The sequence below is a fragment of the Myotis davidii genome, unplaced genomic scaffold, assembly GCF_000327345.1.
Source record: "Myotis davidii unplaced genomic scaffold, ASM32734v1 scaffold167, whole genome shotgun sequence".
In the NCBI taxonomy this organism is placed as follows: domain Eukaryota; kingdom Metazoa; phylum Chordata; class Mammalia; order Chiroptera; family Vespertilionidae; genus Myotis; species Myotis davidii.
Window position 1 is genome coordinate 799,571 of NW_006300048.1, and position 14,577 is coordinate 814,147.

The 14,577-nt window shown below is 38.6% G+C and overlaps 1 protein-coding gene across 8 annotated transcripts in view; it reads left to right on the plus strand.

The window, feature by feature from the left end:
* Positions 1-14,577, plus strand: part of NFYA (nuclear transcription factor Y subunit alpha) — a 29,421-nt gene that overhangs the window by 768 nt on the left and 14,076 nt on the right. For 2 of the 8 annotated variants that reach the window (XM_006776315.2, XM_006776318.2), the window contains exons 2-4: positions 7,444-7,591; positions 9,320-9,406; positions 12,145-12,291. In XM_006776315.2, the coding sequence (XP_006776378.1) occupies positions 7,517-7,591; positions 9,320-9,406; positions 12,145-12,291 (309 nt within the window). In that variant the 5' untranslated portion in view covers positions 7,444-7,516. Of the gene's footprint in view, positions 1-317; positions 511-6,752; positions 6,773-7,443; positions 7,592-9,319; positions 9,407-12,144; positions 12,292-14,577 lie in introns of those variants that run through there. The other 6 variants (XM_006776319.2, XM_006776320.2, XM_015572200.1 and 3 more) reach the window with 5 other exon arrangements.

Genomic DNA, 14,577 nt, shown 5'->3' on the forward strand with positions numbered 1-14,577 from the left:
TTACCACCCCCTTTTGGCTCGTCATTTCCTCTCCCCGCCGCGCTCGCCGGGGCCGCACCGCACACCTCAGTCCTGGAGCCGGACCAAGCGGGTTCCCCTTTCCTGGCCGGCCCGCTCCGTGCCGGGAGCCTCACTCCCGGGAGACGGCTCGCCCTTCGCATTTCTTTCCCCGGAGGCCGCACAACTTGCTTTTCACACTTAGTTCTGTCTCGTGAACTTGTCCTCCCTTAACAGTGTGCATTCCTTTTCCTTTCACCTTTCCGTGTCACTTTGAACGTGTCTTCGTTCAATCCACAGCTACTCTTGGTTTATTTTTTTCTAATATACTTTCCAATTCCATATTAACGTGTTTTTTTCAGGAGGTATTGTTGGGTTTTAGGGTAAGAAGACCTCTCTTTTGACAACCAAGTATGGGACAGTTAGTAGTGTGTACCGGGCACCGGCATGTCGGATGGGGAAGGAGTGGGCAGATGTGAATAAGAATCTGCTCTGCCTAGCGGAGATTGACAGGTGAACAGCTGATCAATACCTAAGGGCAGTGATGTAACGGGGCCAGGTTCCGTTTTGTGCAGGCAGCAGTGATGTGGGAGCTGCCCACAGCCTCCTGGAAGCTTTCTGTAGCCGCTCGTTTGCTGGGCCTCGGGGTGATGGGGTTCCTTCTGACCGAAGAGAGGGGTAGGGGCACCGAGATGCTGTCAGAGGGGCGGGGGACAGAGTAGGCAGTAGTGGTGAGGGTCTAAGGTTGGGAAAACAAGGTTCCGACTTGCGGGGTTCTGTCCCAAAACAGCAGCTTTTTTGGGGGGAGAAAGGGAGATTTCCCTAGGACTTGATAAAAGTTTTTACATAATTGAAGCACCTAGTGCAGCCCCTAGCACACAGTAGGCCTTCAGTATATGATGCCCGTTTTTCTAATCACATTTACTAAGGTCATACAACCGGTAGGTTTCAGAAAACAACTAATCCAGTGTTGTTTCATTCTTATCCACATTAATAGATGTGCAGTGCGTCTTAGATATTTTTTAAAACATACCACTTTTTAAAAATATGTTTTTATTGACTTCAGGGAGAGAGATAGAATCATCAATGAGGAGAATCATCCATTGCCTGCCTCCTGCTCACCCCCTACTGGGGATGGAGCCCGAAACCCAGGCATGTGCCCTCGCTGCCCGGCTATCTGATCACTTTAAAGCCACCAAACATTTGGCTAGACTTTCTAAAACAGCAGTTGCCAATCTTTTGGACCTCACAGATCCTTGTATAATCTGGTTACTTTTTTGCTGAACACCTGGAGCTCCCACCTGTCTACAGAAGCACTTAAAATTTTGAGAGACAGTATCTTTCCCTTGCGGTTTGGGCCTTTCAGTCTGCTGTTCATATGCTGAAATTTGTGTCCTTGTTACTATGTTGGTTGTTCATTTGGAGTACTCAACCCCTTCCCACATCATCACATATAAATCTTGCTTGCACTTACCACCAGGTCAGATGCCACGTTTTCCTAAAGTATTCCTTGATTTGTCTATCCCCAGTAGAAGAAATCTCTCCTCCAGATTGCCTTATTACTTTGTTTCTCTTAGATTCCAGTACAGATTTTTACTCCTTTACTAAACTTAAAGACTCTTTGAAGTTAGAATCTTTGTCAGAGTTTCTTTTTCTAAAACCTTTAAGACAGTGTCGGGGACATGATACATCATTAGTGGAGAAAAGGAGCAAATTCGAAGCTCCAATCCTGAAACCTCTTGAACAGAACATTAAGGAAGCGGGACAGCTGTTAGTTCTAGTCTTTCATCAAAGAACCAGGACCCAGTTATTTAGTTGTAAAATCAATTTAGTGGGCTAATGCTGGTGATTTTTATAATAAAATAGAAAATATCAAAGTGTATATTTTATGTTATAAAAGATAAGTATTCATCACCTGACCAGCATGGCTCAGTGGTTGATCACTGACCTATGAACCAGGAGGTCACAATTCAATTCCTGGTCGGGGCACTTGCCTAGATTGCTGGCTCAGATTCCCAGTGGGGGGCGTGCAGGAGGCAGCCAAGAGCAGAACACTAAGGTTCTGTGGGGCTTCGGGGCGAATGCCAGTCGCGTACGGGCTCCAAGCCCAGCGCTTCCTCTGTCGGGGGGCAGGGGGTGATATATATAAAAGATAAGTATTCATGAAACTTCTGTTTCAGTTACTTTTTTAATGTTTGATAGGAAATGTGTTTCTTACTATGAATTGTGGTCAAAGAAGTTTGAAAGCTTCTATTCTAGACTTTTCCTGCTGGTGATTGTCAAATATGATAATTTTGAGGGCTTTTACATGCTTACAGTTGACTCTAGAAGTTTAAGCTTTAAAAATATGTGTGGGTCCACATATTCCTAGTAATTAGCTACATTTCAGGTTCTGTGCCTTGAAGTGGAAAGAAGAGAATTTTCATGCTAGCCAGGATAAACACACACTCTCTGAGGAAAAACATTCAAAACTTTGAGTTAGAAACAAGAGCTAGACAGACTAAATCTGGCTGACTTAATTTTGTCAGAATCTTGGGTAAAGTAGCACTTGAGGAAAGACAATGTCAGGTTTATTACAGTTCTGTTACTGGTGAGAGGACTAGATCTTGGTTCTTGTCTTCTTGAAGGAAAGATTTCTATCAAGAGACAAAGTGCAACAAAGCCAGCAAAAACACACTTAGGACAGTGAGTCAAGGAAGGGCATGGAAGAAGTAACAGGAGCCCAGGCTGCGCTGCTTTGGCCCACGGAGAAGTCAGAGAAAAGGGGGCCTCGGAGACAGGTTTGGGGGGCTGAGCCTGGGACAAGCTGCTGCTGCTCATTGCTCCCCTGGTTGCATGTCTTACTGGGTCCCTTAGAAGAAAGAAGAGGGTCAGGGAATAATGGTGGGGGTGTGCTGCCCTGGGGGCAAGCAGGCACTGGATCCTTTGTGTTGAGGGTATTTCACTCTCTCTTGCAGGTGGGAATCTCAGGGGAGGGTCTCACTGTTCTCCAGGTGTGCTCTTTCATGGTCCTGGTCTCCACTGTCAGTACAGCTGGTCCTGAGGCTGCCATGGCATGCTTGTCTGGTTTTGCTGCTTTTCTGGGCCTGAAGCGGAAATACAGCAGAAGCCTAGATGCTATCTTTAGGGAGGAAAAAGTCAGGAGTCTAAACCACATAACTAGAGGTATGAAAAGTCAGGGAAGGAAAGGTTACCCTGGGGGTGAGATTCTTTGTTTTCCCAGTTTTGCCCCTTGCAGGCATCCAGGGCTCTCTGCCCTCAGGAGTTTCTGTACTAGCCCTTTGTCCCTGCTCTGATCCTGTCTGTCTAACTGCCTGTAACAGTTCTGCTAACTGAAGCTCACAGCAGTAGAGCATATGGCTTCACTGAAGCTAGTGGTGTTACTGAATTCACCATTAGCAATCTCAATATCATGTTCCAGAATGAGTCACTTTCACATTAATATGAGAAAGGATTGCTATTAGATTTGAAACTGCTCTTTTTTTACCCTTCAGAGTAGAGTAGATTTAAATGTTTTTAATTTGGAGCAGTTGTGTTATGGAATAAATTAGTTAAGAAAATCTGCATGACCTATTTATTAGTAATTCATACGCTATTTGAGTAAGATGCAAATTTCTGGAAATTAGTGGTCAAGAAAAGAATCTCATACAATAAGGGGATTTGGGTTAGGGGAGGTGTGGAAACGTAGAGGACAGTTCTTCTTGATACTGTGGACGAAAAGGAGTCACATGCTAACCTGACCAGCTCAGTGAAAGTCTGCATGGCAGCCTTGCAAACCCAGAGAACTAAAGTAAGCACAAAGAATGGTCTAAAATTAAAACTTTTTTAACTAAGAGCAGTTTGTGGTGGGTAGTCATGTCCTAGGCCAGTATCTTCCCTGAAAAAGGTCAATCTTTACCTTAACCGAGCCTATTGTCTTACTGCATCTACGGTAACATCTTTGGATGTCAAAGTAATTCTCCCTTTTCCGGACCCCTCAAAGCACAGGCACCGCTCTGCAGAGACCATACGTCCCCTCAGTGTCACTGAGTTAATTGTTGACTGTTAACCATCCCGCACCACCTATGTAAAAGAAGTATGTGTCAGTCATTTTACTCTTTTTCCCTGTCCCAGGGGTTTCCCCTCTTGGCTTTCTCCCGCCTCCCTAATCTAGCACCAATGGATTTCATGTAACACACATAAGTCTCCTCTTTTGATTATAATGTAAAATAAGGTGCAAAACTACCATTCTCCGGATCATTATCTCAGTCCCTTGAGATTCTGCTTCCTGGCAATTGTTGACAGTTTGGGCTCAAATAAACTCACAAAAATTCCTCACAGGTTTGAGTGTTTTTTTTCTTTTTTTTAAAAAAATATACTTTATTAATTTTTTTTACAGAGAGGAAGGGAGAGGGATAGAGAGTCAAAAACATCGATCAGCTGCCTCTTGCACATTCCCCCACTGGGGATGTGCTCGCAACCAAGGTACTGACCAGAATCTAACCCAGGACCCCACAGTCTGCAGGCCAACGCTCTATTCACTGAGCCAAACCGGTTAGGGCAAGTGTTTCTTTATTTTAATTTGGAGCAGCTCAGTGAATAGCATCTTACTCAAATAGCATATGAATTACTAATAAATAGGTCATGCAGATTTTCTTAACTAATTTATTCCATAACACAACTGCTCCAAATTAAAACTTTAATAAAGTTTCAACTTTATTAATTAACTTTGAGATAAACAGTTTAGATACAAAGGGTAATTATTTTAAATTTACGTTTGGATGAATTTTGACAAATTTATACACTTATGTAACTACCACCACAGCGAGGATATACAACATTTTCATCATACCCTGGCTGATATGCTCAGTGGTTAAAGAGTGTCAGCCCTAGGACCAAAGGGTCGTGGGTCCGGTTCCTGGTCAAGGGCACATATCTGGGTTGCAGTTTCAATCCCTAGGTCCTGGTCATGGTGCATGCAGCAGGTAACCAATTGAACAACAACACATTTTCATCACTCCAAAAAGGTCCAAGCGCTCTATCCAATCAACCTCCCACTTTCCCCTTCTTCTCTTACCCTCACCACCTCCTCCAGTCCCAGGGAACCATTGGTCTACTTTCTATCTCTCGATTACTATTGTCCTTTCAGGGTTTAAATAAATGAAATCACATCTACGCTTTTGTATCATGACTTAATTCTTTAGTCCTATTGTGTGCACTGCAGTTAGAAACAAGATAGAGTTTAGGGAGATGGTTTACTTCCCTGGCAGAGCCACTTAGCCTGGTCGAAAACCCGATTTTTCTATACTGTTCCCAGTGTCTCTTTAGAGCTGACTCAGTCAACCAATTCAGAAGAGACTGATGTAGAGATCAGAGTGCCATTTTGTCAGTGGGTAATGAGAAAATAGCTCTCAAGTTTACTTGTGTTGCTGATTATATATACTCCTTATTGGCTAATCTATATGTAAATCCAAATTAAAACTACATATTTGCTTGGTGAGTATTTCATTAGAGCAATGGTAGTGAGTTGGAGAACTGTATGACCTGGTACAGGATGCTGTGATGACACAGTCATCCTATCCTTTATGGCTCTTCTATACTATATACCATTTTGATTATGAGTGATAAGCTTAATTTTTGTTAAGATTTTTTTCTTTAAACATTTTAGTATAAAAATGTTCAAACTCACAGTAAAATTAAAAGAACTTTACAATAAACACATGTGTACTCACTACCTAGAGTCTACCATTAACATTGTACCGTACTTGTCTTATTCATCCATCAGTCTTATTTTTTGATGCATTTCAAAGTAAATTTTTGCCATCAATACACTTCTTTCTAAATACTTAGATATGCACTTGAATATATTTCTTTCACAAAATATTGAGACACCTTGCAAGTGATCTCGTCCATTATGTGTGGATTAATAGAGAGTGGTGCCTTGCTTTGCTGTTAAAATGTGCAGTTTAGTTCTCTCACATATAATCTTACTCACTTTTTAAGATTTATGAAGGCCTAAAGAAAAATAGAGAAAAAAGATTTATCTGCATTTTGTTTATATACCTGTGCCTCCCCCGTATTTCCAAGGAAAATTTACCTTAAATTTTTTAATCAAGTCTTTATTCGTGGTTCTCAAATATCACTTCAATTTACCTAATTGTGTCCTTATTTCAACTGTTAAAGTATATGAGAATGGTAAATTTGGACATGGACTAGCTATTTGATGATATTACAGACTTATTTATTTTTTAATGTTTGAATGACATAGTAGAGACAATATCATTTTTATAAAATGATAAAGAGAAAAGAGTCTCTTTAGAGATAGATGCTAAAGTGTTTATGGATTTGGGGAATAATATGGTGTCTGGGATTTGCTTCAAAATAATCCAGGGGATGGTGGAAAGTGGTTGAGATATATGTGAAACAAGTTTGACTATGAGTTGAGAATTGTTGAAGTTAGATTATGGCTATGGGGGTTTATTATAATGTTCTCACTACTTTTGAATATATTTGAAAATTCCCATAATAAGTTAAAATGATACAATAAAGGGTGGCATGTTATTAGGCATTCAAATTCAAGACTAGAAAAAACTTACGGTCTTTTTAGAGAAAACCATAGCCATTTAAAAATTTTCCTTATATCTAATCTGTAAAGAATTATTTTTGGCATTAGTTATAATTCATTTTTATTTCTTGCTCTGGATTAAAATGAAAACTCCTAAATCTTTGCTAGGGCTTTCTTACTTGGCGCAACTTAATGGAGATTTTGATAAGAAAAATAAATGTTTGGCCTCAGGTCTGGTTAATTTACTTACTAAATAATAAACCCTGAAGTTTTAAATATGTAGGGAACTAGAGTAACATGTTTGGCTTGCAACACGTGTTATAAATTAAAGAACTGTTTCTTCTCTAAAGTACATGCGCAGACTTATAAGCCTGTGACAAAGTGATATTATAACTCATGAGTATTTCTAAGGTACAGGTTTTGCTTTTTTATTATTGAAAGGTAAGATTGCCAGTGAAATGCCGAAACCGGTTTGGCTCAGTGGATAGAGCGTCGGCTTGCGAACTGAAAGGTCCCAGGTTCGATTCCGGGCAAGGGCATGTACCTAGGTTGCGCGCACATCCCCAGTGGGAGGTGTGCAGGAGGCAGCTGATCAATGTTTCTCTCTCATCGATGTTTCTAACTCTCTATCTCTCTCCCTTCCTCTCTGTAAAAAATCAATAAAATATATTTTAAAAAAAGATTGCCAGTGAAATGACAAAAAGCATTTTTAAAACATGAAATAGAATTATGATATTGTCATAATTGTACCATGTAACCCTAGTTAAAAATGACACTGCATAAACATTTTCTATTTTCTCATGCTGCTTTCTTACAAATACAGTGATAAGTCTCAAAGTTAATCATCTGGCATAGTGTAATAACAATCTCTACTCTTGTTTTTTTCCCAACATTTTTAATAGGAGTGCATCTCACAGTCTTCTATAACCTCCGGAGTGAAGTTCCCTGTGTACAGGATTCTAACTTGGAGGGACCATGGAGCAGTATACAGCGAACAGCAATAGTTCAACAGAGCAGATTGTTGTACAGGCTGGACCGATTCAGCAGCAGGTATGGAAGTAAAACTGCTTTAAATGTCACAGCAATGGAGCTGATAACAGCACTACTCAATTGGGGAATTATTTTAGAGACCCCAGATCTTATAAAGAATGGGTCTAATGACTTGTGCTAACGAAGTGCTTTTGAAGATTAAACTTGTGATTTCTCTGCTGTTTTCCATGTTCAGAACTCTGTATCCAGCCTGTGACCACTGAGAATTTGATCTTCCTGAGAGCCTGGTTTAATGTTTTTATTGATTTTAGAGAGAGGAATGAGAGGGTTAGAGACATAGAAACATCAATGAGAGAGACACATCCATTGGTTGCCTCCCAAAGGTCCCCCACCAAGGACAGAGTCCGGGAATCAAACTGGTTACTTCCTGGTTCATGGGTTGAAGCTCAAACAGAGTCACACTGGCCTGGCCTGGCTTAAATTGCCCCTTTTTATCTTATTAAAAGTCAAAACACCTAGTCTGTTTTCAGAGGAAATTTGAAGTTTTTGTTTTCTCTGGATTCAATTTGGTTGTTTTTCTACCTGATTAAGCTAGTGTGTGATCTACTAAGGTATTGGCCACAATACACAAATCAAGATAGTCAGCGTCTAAGAAGTCTACTGCTCTTTGACTTGATCCACTACAGTGCTTATTCTGAAAAGTTCTAGTTTACCATGAGGATAATAGACAGCCATTCTTCTGGATAAACACATATTAGAAAGCAATCCCCTAATTAGATGGGTTACTTTCTTGAATTTATACACAGCTTACATTTTCCGATGCTTTATAGGTGGCTTTATTTTAGTGAAACTTCTCTTGTTTTTCTCCATAGGAGAAATTACCATGTATCAATTTAACCTTAGGCCAAGATTAGGAGTATTTTGTTTCTAAAATGGATCTTAGATAATATAGAAAAGTAGTTTGTAGGGAGGGAAAAGGAAAATTTGATGGTGAGTTCTATCTAATGATCAAGAGACAGAGCTACTCTTCGTTAATAGAGAAGTTATTTAAACTCCTTTACTCATCTTTCCTTCCATATAGCTGCTGTGGCTCTGGCAGTTCCCTTCACCTGCCTTTTTTGTAAAGGGGAATCCATGAAGGGCCCTTCGTTCTCACCCATGCCCTGGTGGGTGAATTTTTGTTCTGTCAGAACTTGCCATCACAGAACATAAAAATTAGGTTGAAATTGCTTCTAAGGTAGCCCAATTGAGTAGAAGTAATCCTAGTTTGGGGACATGGGAACAGTAACCTCATGAAAATGATTTTGATTCACAGTGATTGCTTTTTTTCTTCCTTTCTGATGATTGCATTTAAGCCCCAGAAATTTTTCATTGTAGCTTCAAGGTTGTTAAGACCTTTGTTCTTGTGAACTCGTTTGGGGAAATAAAAACACACACACACACACACATTAAAATAACATTGTAAGCAAAAGAATCAAATACCTATTTCTGGAGGGAAGGACTGCATTAACAAATTCTGTTTTAACGATAACAACTGTCCTGACATTTTTGAGTCATGGGAGTGTGTTTTGAGTTCCACTCTGGGGACAAAGGGCTAATACCTTCAGTCCTGCTACCTTCAACCAAACAGCTTCAGGGTAGGGAGTCTGTACAGTTTGAAAGTTCTGTGTAGGGTGGGGCTGTTGAAAGACATCTCTCCCTCCCCTATAAGAGGTAAGGTGATCTCATGCCTTGAACCATACATTTTATTCCTGACACGTTTCAAGCTCTTCCTGTTCCTGTTCTCAGCAGCAGGGTGGTGTCACTGCTGTCCAGTTGCAGACTGAGGCCCAGGTGGCATCTGCCTCAGGCCAGCAAGTCCAGACCCTCCAGGTAGTGGTGCCCTCTCTGACTCTCTGTAAGCACTGCATGAACTTCTCCTTTCCTCATGTCTGGTGCTGTTTGTGGTAGGATCTCAAGGAGAAATGTCAAAGTCAGTTGCATGTTTTTGATGCTAACTTGTCTTTGAGACTTATACCATGCCGGTTTTCTAATGTTTCATGCCAAGTCATGTAGTGACTGCAGGGTGAATTTTCTGAAAACAGCATTTGGCTAGTACGTTTCTTTGGGAATGCCTTGGAAAGAATTGTCATAAGGGATAGGAAGAAATTCTTACAAGTGACATCAAAACCTATTTAGAATTCAAACTCTGTGTCAGATTGCAAGATAAAATTTCATGAACTTTACTATAATAGTAGAGGAGAGAATATGTGCACATTAGCTAGGATAGATTGTTTTTATTAAAAGGGTAAATCAGGTGCAAAGTAATAATTGTACTTGGCAAGTTTTATCTAATCACTAAATCTTGTTAATCTCTTAACTGCTGCCTCTGCTATTTTCTGGGAAAATAATGACCTGTTTTTTTTTTTTTAATCAGATCTGCAAAGATTATCCCATACCTCTAGATTGGACATACCTGGGATAGATACTTTCTATAGGTTTTAGGTGTTATAGCCACGATAAGAATTCTTACTTAACCAATGCAGTTCCCTAACATGTTGGCTAAGTTAAATATCCAAACTTGGCGTGATATTTTGGCCAGCTCCAAAATAAGATCAGGAGCAGGAGCATTAGTCTTTTCTGTGTCTGTAGGTTACTTTGACTAAAATGACTGTATTTTTGAGAAACTGGTAAGACTTTGGTGCCCTATCTTTTTTCGTCCACTAAATGGAAATAGTTCAAAATAGGACCTAGAATGTAGAACCGCTAAACATCCTGCAGTTAACTACCCCTTATTGTAATCATTTTACTTTACCGATTCAGCCCCACCCCCACATGTGTCACCCACAGTGTTTGATGATGCCAATTCTGAACGTAAATTAGCCTGAAAGAACAAGAACTTGTAGGTTCTCCCAAACTATAAATCTCACAGTTCAGCAGCTTGTATTTATGTTTTCATGCTTACTTCATCTTACTGATGTATGAAATAATATTGTCATTAACCACTTGTGGAATGGGAATGTAACATGCTCTTAACTGTATGGCTTTTTGTCTGATGCATGTATCCTTGCAATCATTCGTATGTTGTAAATACAAATGGGCTTCTTGGAGTCTCAAATGGTTTATTATGTGCATTTACAGCATGTCAACAAGGGGAGAAGTTAAGATGACAGAGATCTAGAAAATTAATAGTTACACCTTAAAACTTGTATTCCCTACATATGTAGATTTTATTTAAAAGAAGCGGAGACAGTTTATGGAAATAATAGAAACTATTCCTTAAAGGTCTCATTATTTTGGAAAACTTTAAATTGTTCTTTTAGTTATTCATGCAATAAATATTCTGAAAAAAATCTTTTCCTGCTAGAACATATGCAGACATTGGTGTAACGGGGGATTTGATTCGGGGTGGGGAAGTAAGGGAAGGAGAAAGCAGGAGAATCAGATTGTAAACTTCTTAATATTAATCTGGAATTTCTCAATGAGCAGTTTCACAAAACTAGGATTTCGAATATTTCTAAAGATTCTGGAACTCTTGGGATGGGGTGTTTAATATCGAATTTACTCCTCTAGGTCTGATTGATAATTTCATTTGAACATTTTTTCACTGGCATTAAGAATGACTATTTTAAGTCCTACAAATATTCTTTTGTAATATTATAAGAAATTCCTCAAAGATAGAATCTGAAAATGAGTTTTTGACTTTTAGCTATTCTGTTGAACATTCACTCCATTTCACTTTTTAAGTGGCTTATTTTTTGGCTTCTAGAAAGCATTCTCTTAGCTAGGTATTTTTTATTGGGACTCAAAATGGTACAACAGAGCATTTATAATGGCTGCCTTCTAGAGTTTTCTGTTTATTCATGGGAGCTTCAAAAGTTGGAATTTGTTTTATATGCTTGAGTGCTTTGTATAATTTCCATATTTGTCATTGCTTCTGTTAAAATTAAAATAACTGCAGGTATTGCAGGGCCCAGTGCGAGGAATTCCATCGCAGATACTACAAACAGATCAGAAAATATTTCTAGGCAGTTTTTAGTCATGGGATCTTTTCTACGACAACCAGACTAGAATTCCCAGAAATATAAGGTGAAGAGGATAAAATATGTACATTTTATTTATGCTTGAGAAAGGGTGTTCTACATAAAATTACAGAGTGGCTTGCTACCCATCCTCCTGTATTGCTAGGTAATTTGATTACTCCCTCCAGGTTATTTAGAATTTGCATTTAAACATCATCACTGCCATTAGCTACCCTTCTCATTGCCTCCTCTTCAGCCCTCACTAGAGATCATTCCTGGATATTAGTCTAAAAAGGCAAATAGTCTTGACATTTTGTTTAAATGCTTCTTATGGAGTTAGCGTATATTTGGTGATAAGTGCCTTATATCTATTGAGACTTCCCAAAGCCTGGATATACTCCATTGTATCTGACTTTAAAGTATTCAACTTGGCCTTTAGTCAAAAATACCAAAGATACTTGAAGAACATAGGACTTGAGACTTATTATCATGGGGTCTCTCCTGCTTTTCCCCCCTCTAGCAAGGCAGCAAAATAGTTCCAGTAATTATCTTTTAGTAAAAACCATTTTGTGTCTTATGTTATTTCATTGTACTTACTTTATTTCATTTTAGGTCCAGGGGCAGCCATTAATGGTGCAGGTCAGTGGAGGCCAGTTAATCACATCAACTGGCCAACCCATCATGGTCCAGGCTGTCCCTGGTGGACAAGGTCAAACCATCATGCAAGTACCTGTATCTGGGTCCCAGGGTTTGCAGCAGGTGAGTGGTATGAAAAAGTATTTAGACAGAATGTCAGAGTAGAGGTTTTTATAGAATAGTTATTACAAGCTATTTGACAGTTGATATTGTTGCATTTAATTGCTTCCTACCCTCTCTTTGCATTTAGTCATAGTCCACCTTTGTAGTACCAGTGATAAAGCAGAACTAGACAGAAATTGTACGTCTCTGGTAAGGAGTAATTAGGCATGATTTTTGAATCAATGTAAAGAACATGGAGGGATGGGAATCTAGTTTTATAGAAGTAATTCATTGAGTGAGCTTTGTTAGCATTTTATGTCAGTAAGGGAGGAAATTTATAATCTGCTTTGGGGATTCTTGTTTTTGCTCAGAAATGCTATCCTTTTCATTTCTTTCCATGTAATTAATAATTTGAATCATCTAGCAAGTAATGAAGAAAAGATATTTCGGTCCATACACATCAGAAACACCTTACACTGTATTTGGAGCAAAACTTAATAGCCTTTTTTTTTAACTGAAAATAAATTAATAATATTTCTCATAGGAACTTAGGAAAAGAACAAAATGAGCAAAAAGTAGGTTAAAATTAGTGAAGAATAAAACTAACAAAAATGTAGAAAGGGTAAATAAAAGCTGATTCTTAAAGAGATCAATAAAATAGATAAATCCACTGGAAAGACTGATTCCAAAACAGAAAAAAAATGTAGAAGAGATTAACAGAAATAGGTAGGATGTTGTTACATGCAACTCTGGATATTACATGCAAATATTAAAAGTAGAGGGAGTTTTATCAATTTGGCAAAAATTAAAAAGAATTATTATATCCAGTTCTACAATGTGTGGAGGAAAGGATACACTCATTACTTAGGTAATTTCAAATTCTGAAGTCATTTTGGAAGGCATCTTACTCTTAAATACATAAACCTATCCCACTTTTGAGAATCCTATAGGATGAAAAGCATTGATAAATAGGGAGAAATGTACAAATACATTTACTGCAGCATTGTGCTACCAAAAGAGCTGTATTGTAACCTGAATGCCTATTTATAAGAATAAGGAAGTGGTTGAATAAGTCATACGATGTTCATATGTGGAATATTATGTTGTTAAAAAGGATAAACTATTGACATGGGATGGTGGTTAATACTGACGTACTTCTGGTGAAAAATAATTTGCAGGGAAACATATACTATGTGATATTATCTTTGTAATTAGTGGCCAAACCCCTATGTAATATATGTGTTTGTTAACATGGAAATGGGAATGAGGAAGAACTATTAATTTCTTACTATATAGATTTTGTTTTAATAGTTAAAGTGATCTCATTGGTGTCTTAGTTTCTCTGTAGGAATTTAATACACGTTGAAAAAAGCCCTGATCACACTGCTTGATAAATCTGACTTCTAATTTCTTCACATTACTTTGTTTTTTTGTTTTGTTTTGTTTTGTTTTTTAAATCTTCACCTGAGGTTATTTTGTCCATTGACTTTTAGAGAGAGTGGAAGGGAGGGAGGGAGGGAATATGAGAGAGAGGGACAGAGAAAGACAGAGAGAGAGAGAGACATTGATGTGAGAGACATCAATCGGCCAACCTCCGCCCTGCCTACTTTATTTTATTTTTGCTATTATAGGTAAGATTACTATAAATTTATTTGAGCATGATAGTTTTATTTTCATTGAATTCTTAGGGTAGTTTCTTTGGAGTAGGGAAATTGCTTGGCGAAGGAATAGTAACATTTTTAAAACTATTGGCATATTTTTGCCACAATAGAGTTGTAGTTAGGATTAAAAATAGTTTCCACATTTCTTCATGAATAAATGTATGAGGCTTTAAATATATTTTCAGTATGTGTACTTTAACTCTTTTTTACACTATTTCATTTCTGTCCTTCTATTGCCTCCTCTTCATCCCCTTGCCACAACTTCTTTTCCACTCCTGAATGGAGACCGTGTGATACAGTGTTAGGAGCAGTGTGCGGGGCATGCAGTGATCTGACTTTTCATTCCCAGGTCTGCCATTAAGCAAGCTTTCGTATGTCAGTTTTCTCATCAGAAAGTGCATTTTCTATCAGGTGATTTCTAAGGTTCATTCCAGTTCTAAATTCTATGCTTTTATTATATTCATTTATTTACCTACTTTTAAGAGTGTCTGACAGGGTTATCTCATTCTCCTCCCTCCAAGCAGGACTGTATGTAACTAATCAAATCAGGGGTCCTCAAACTTTTTAAACAGGGGGCCAGTTCACTGTCCCTCAGACCGTTGGAGGGCCAGACTATAGTTTTTAAAAAAACTACGAACAAATTCCT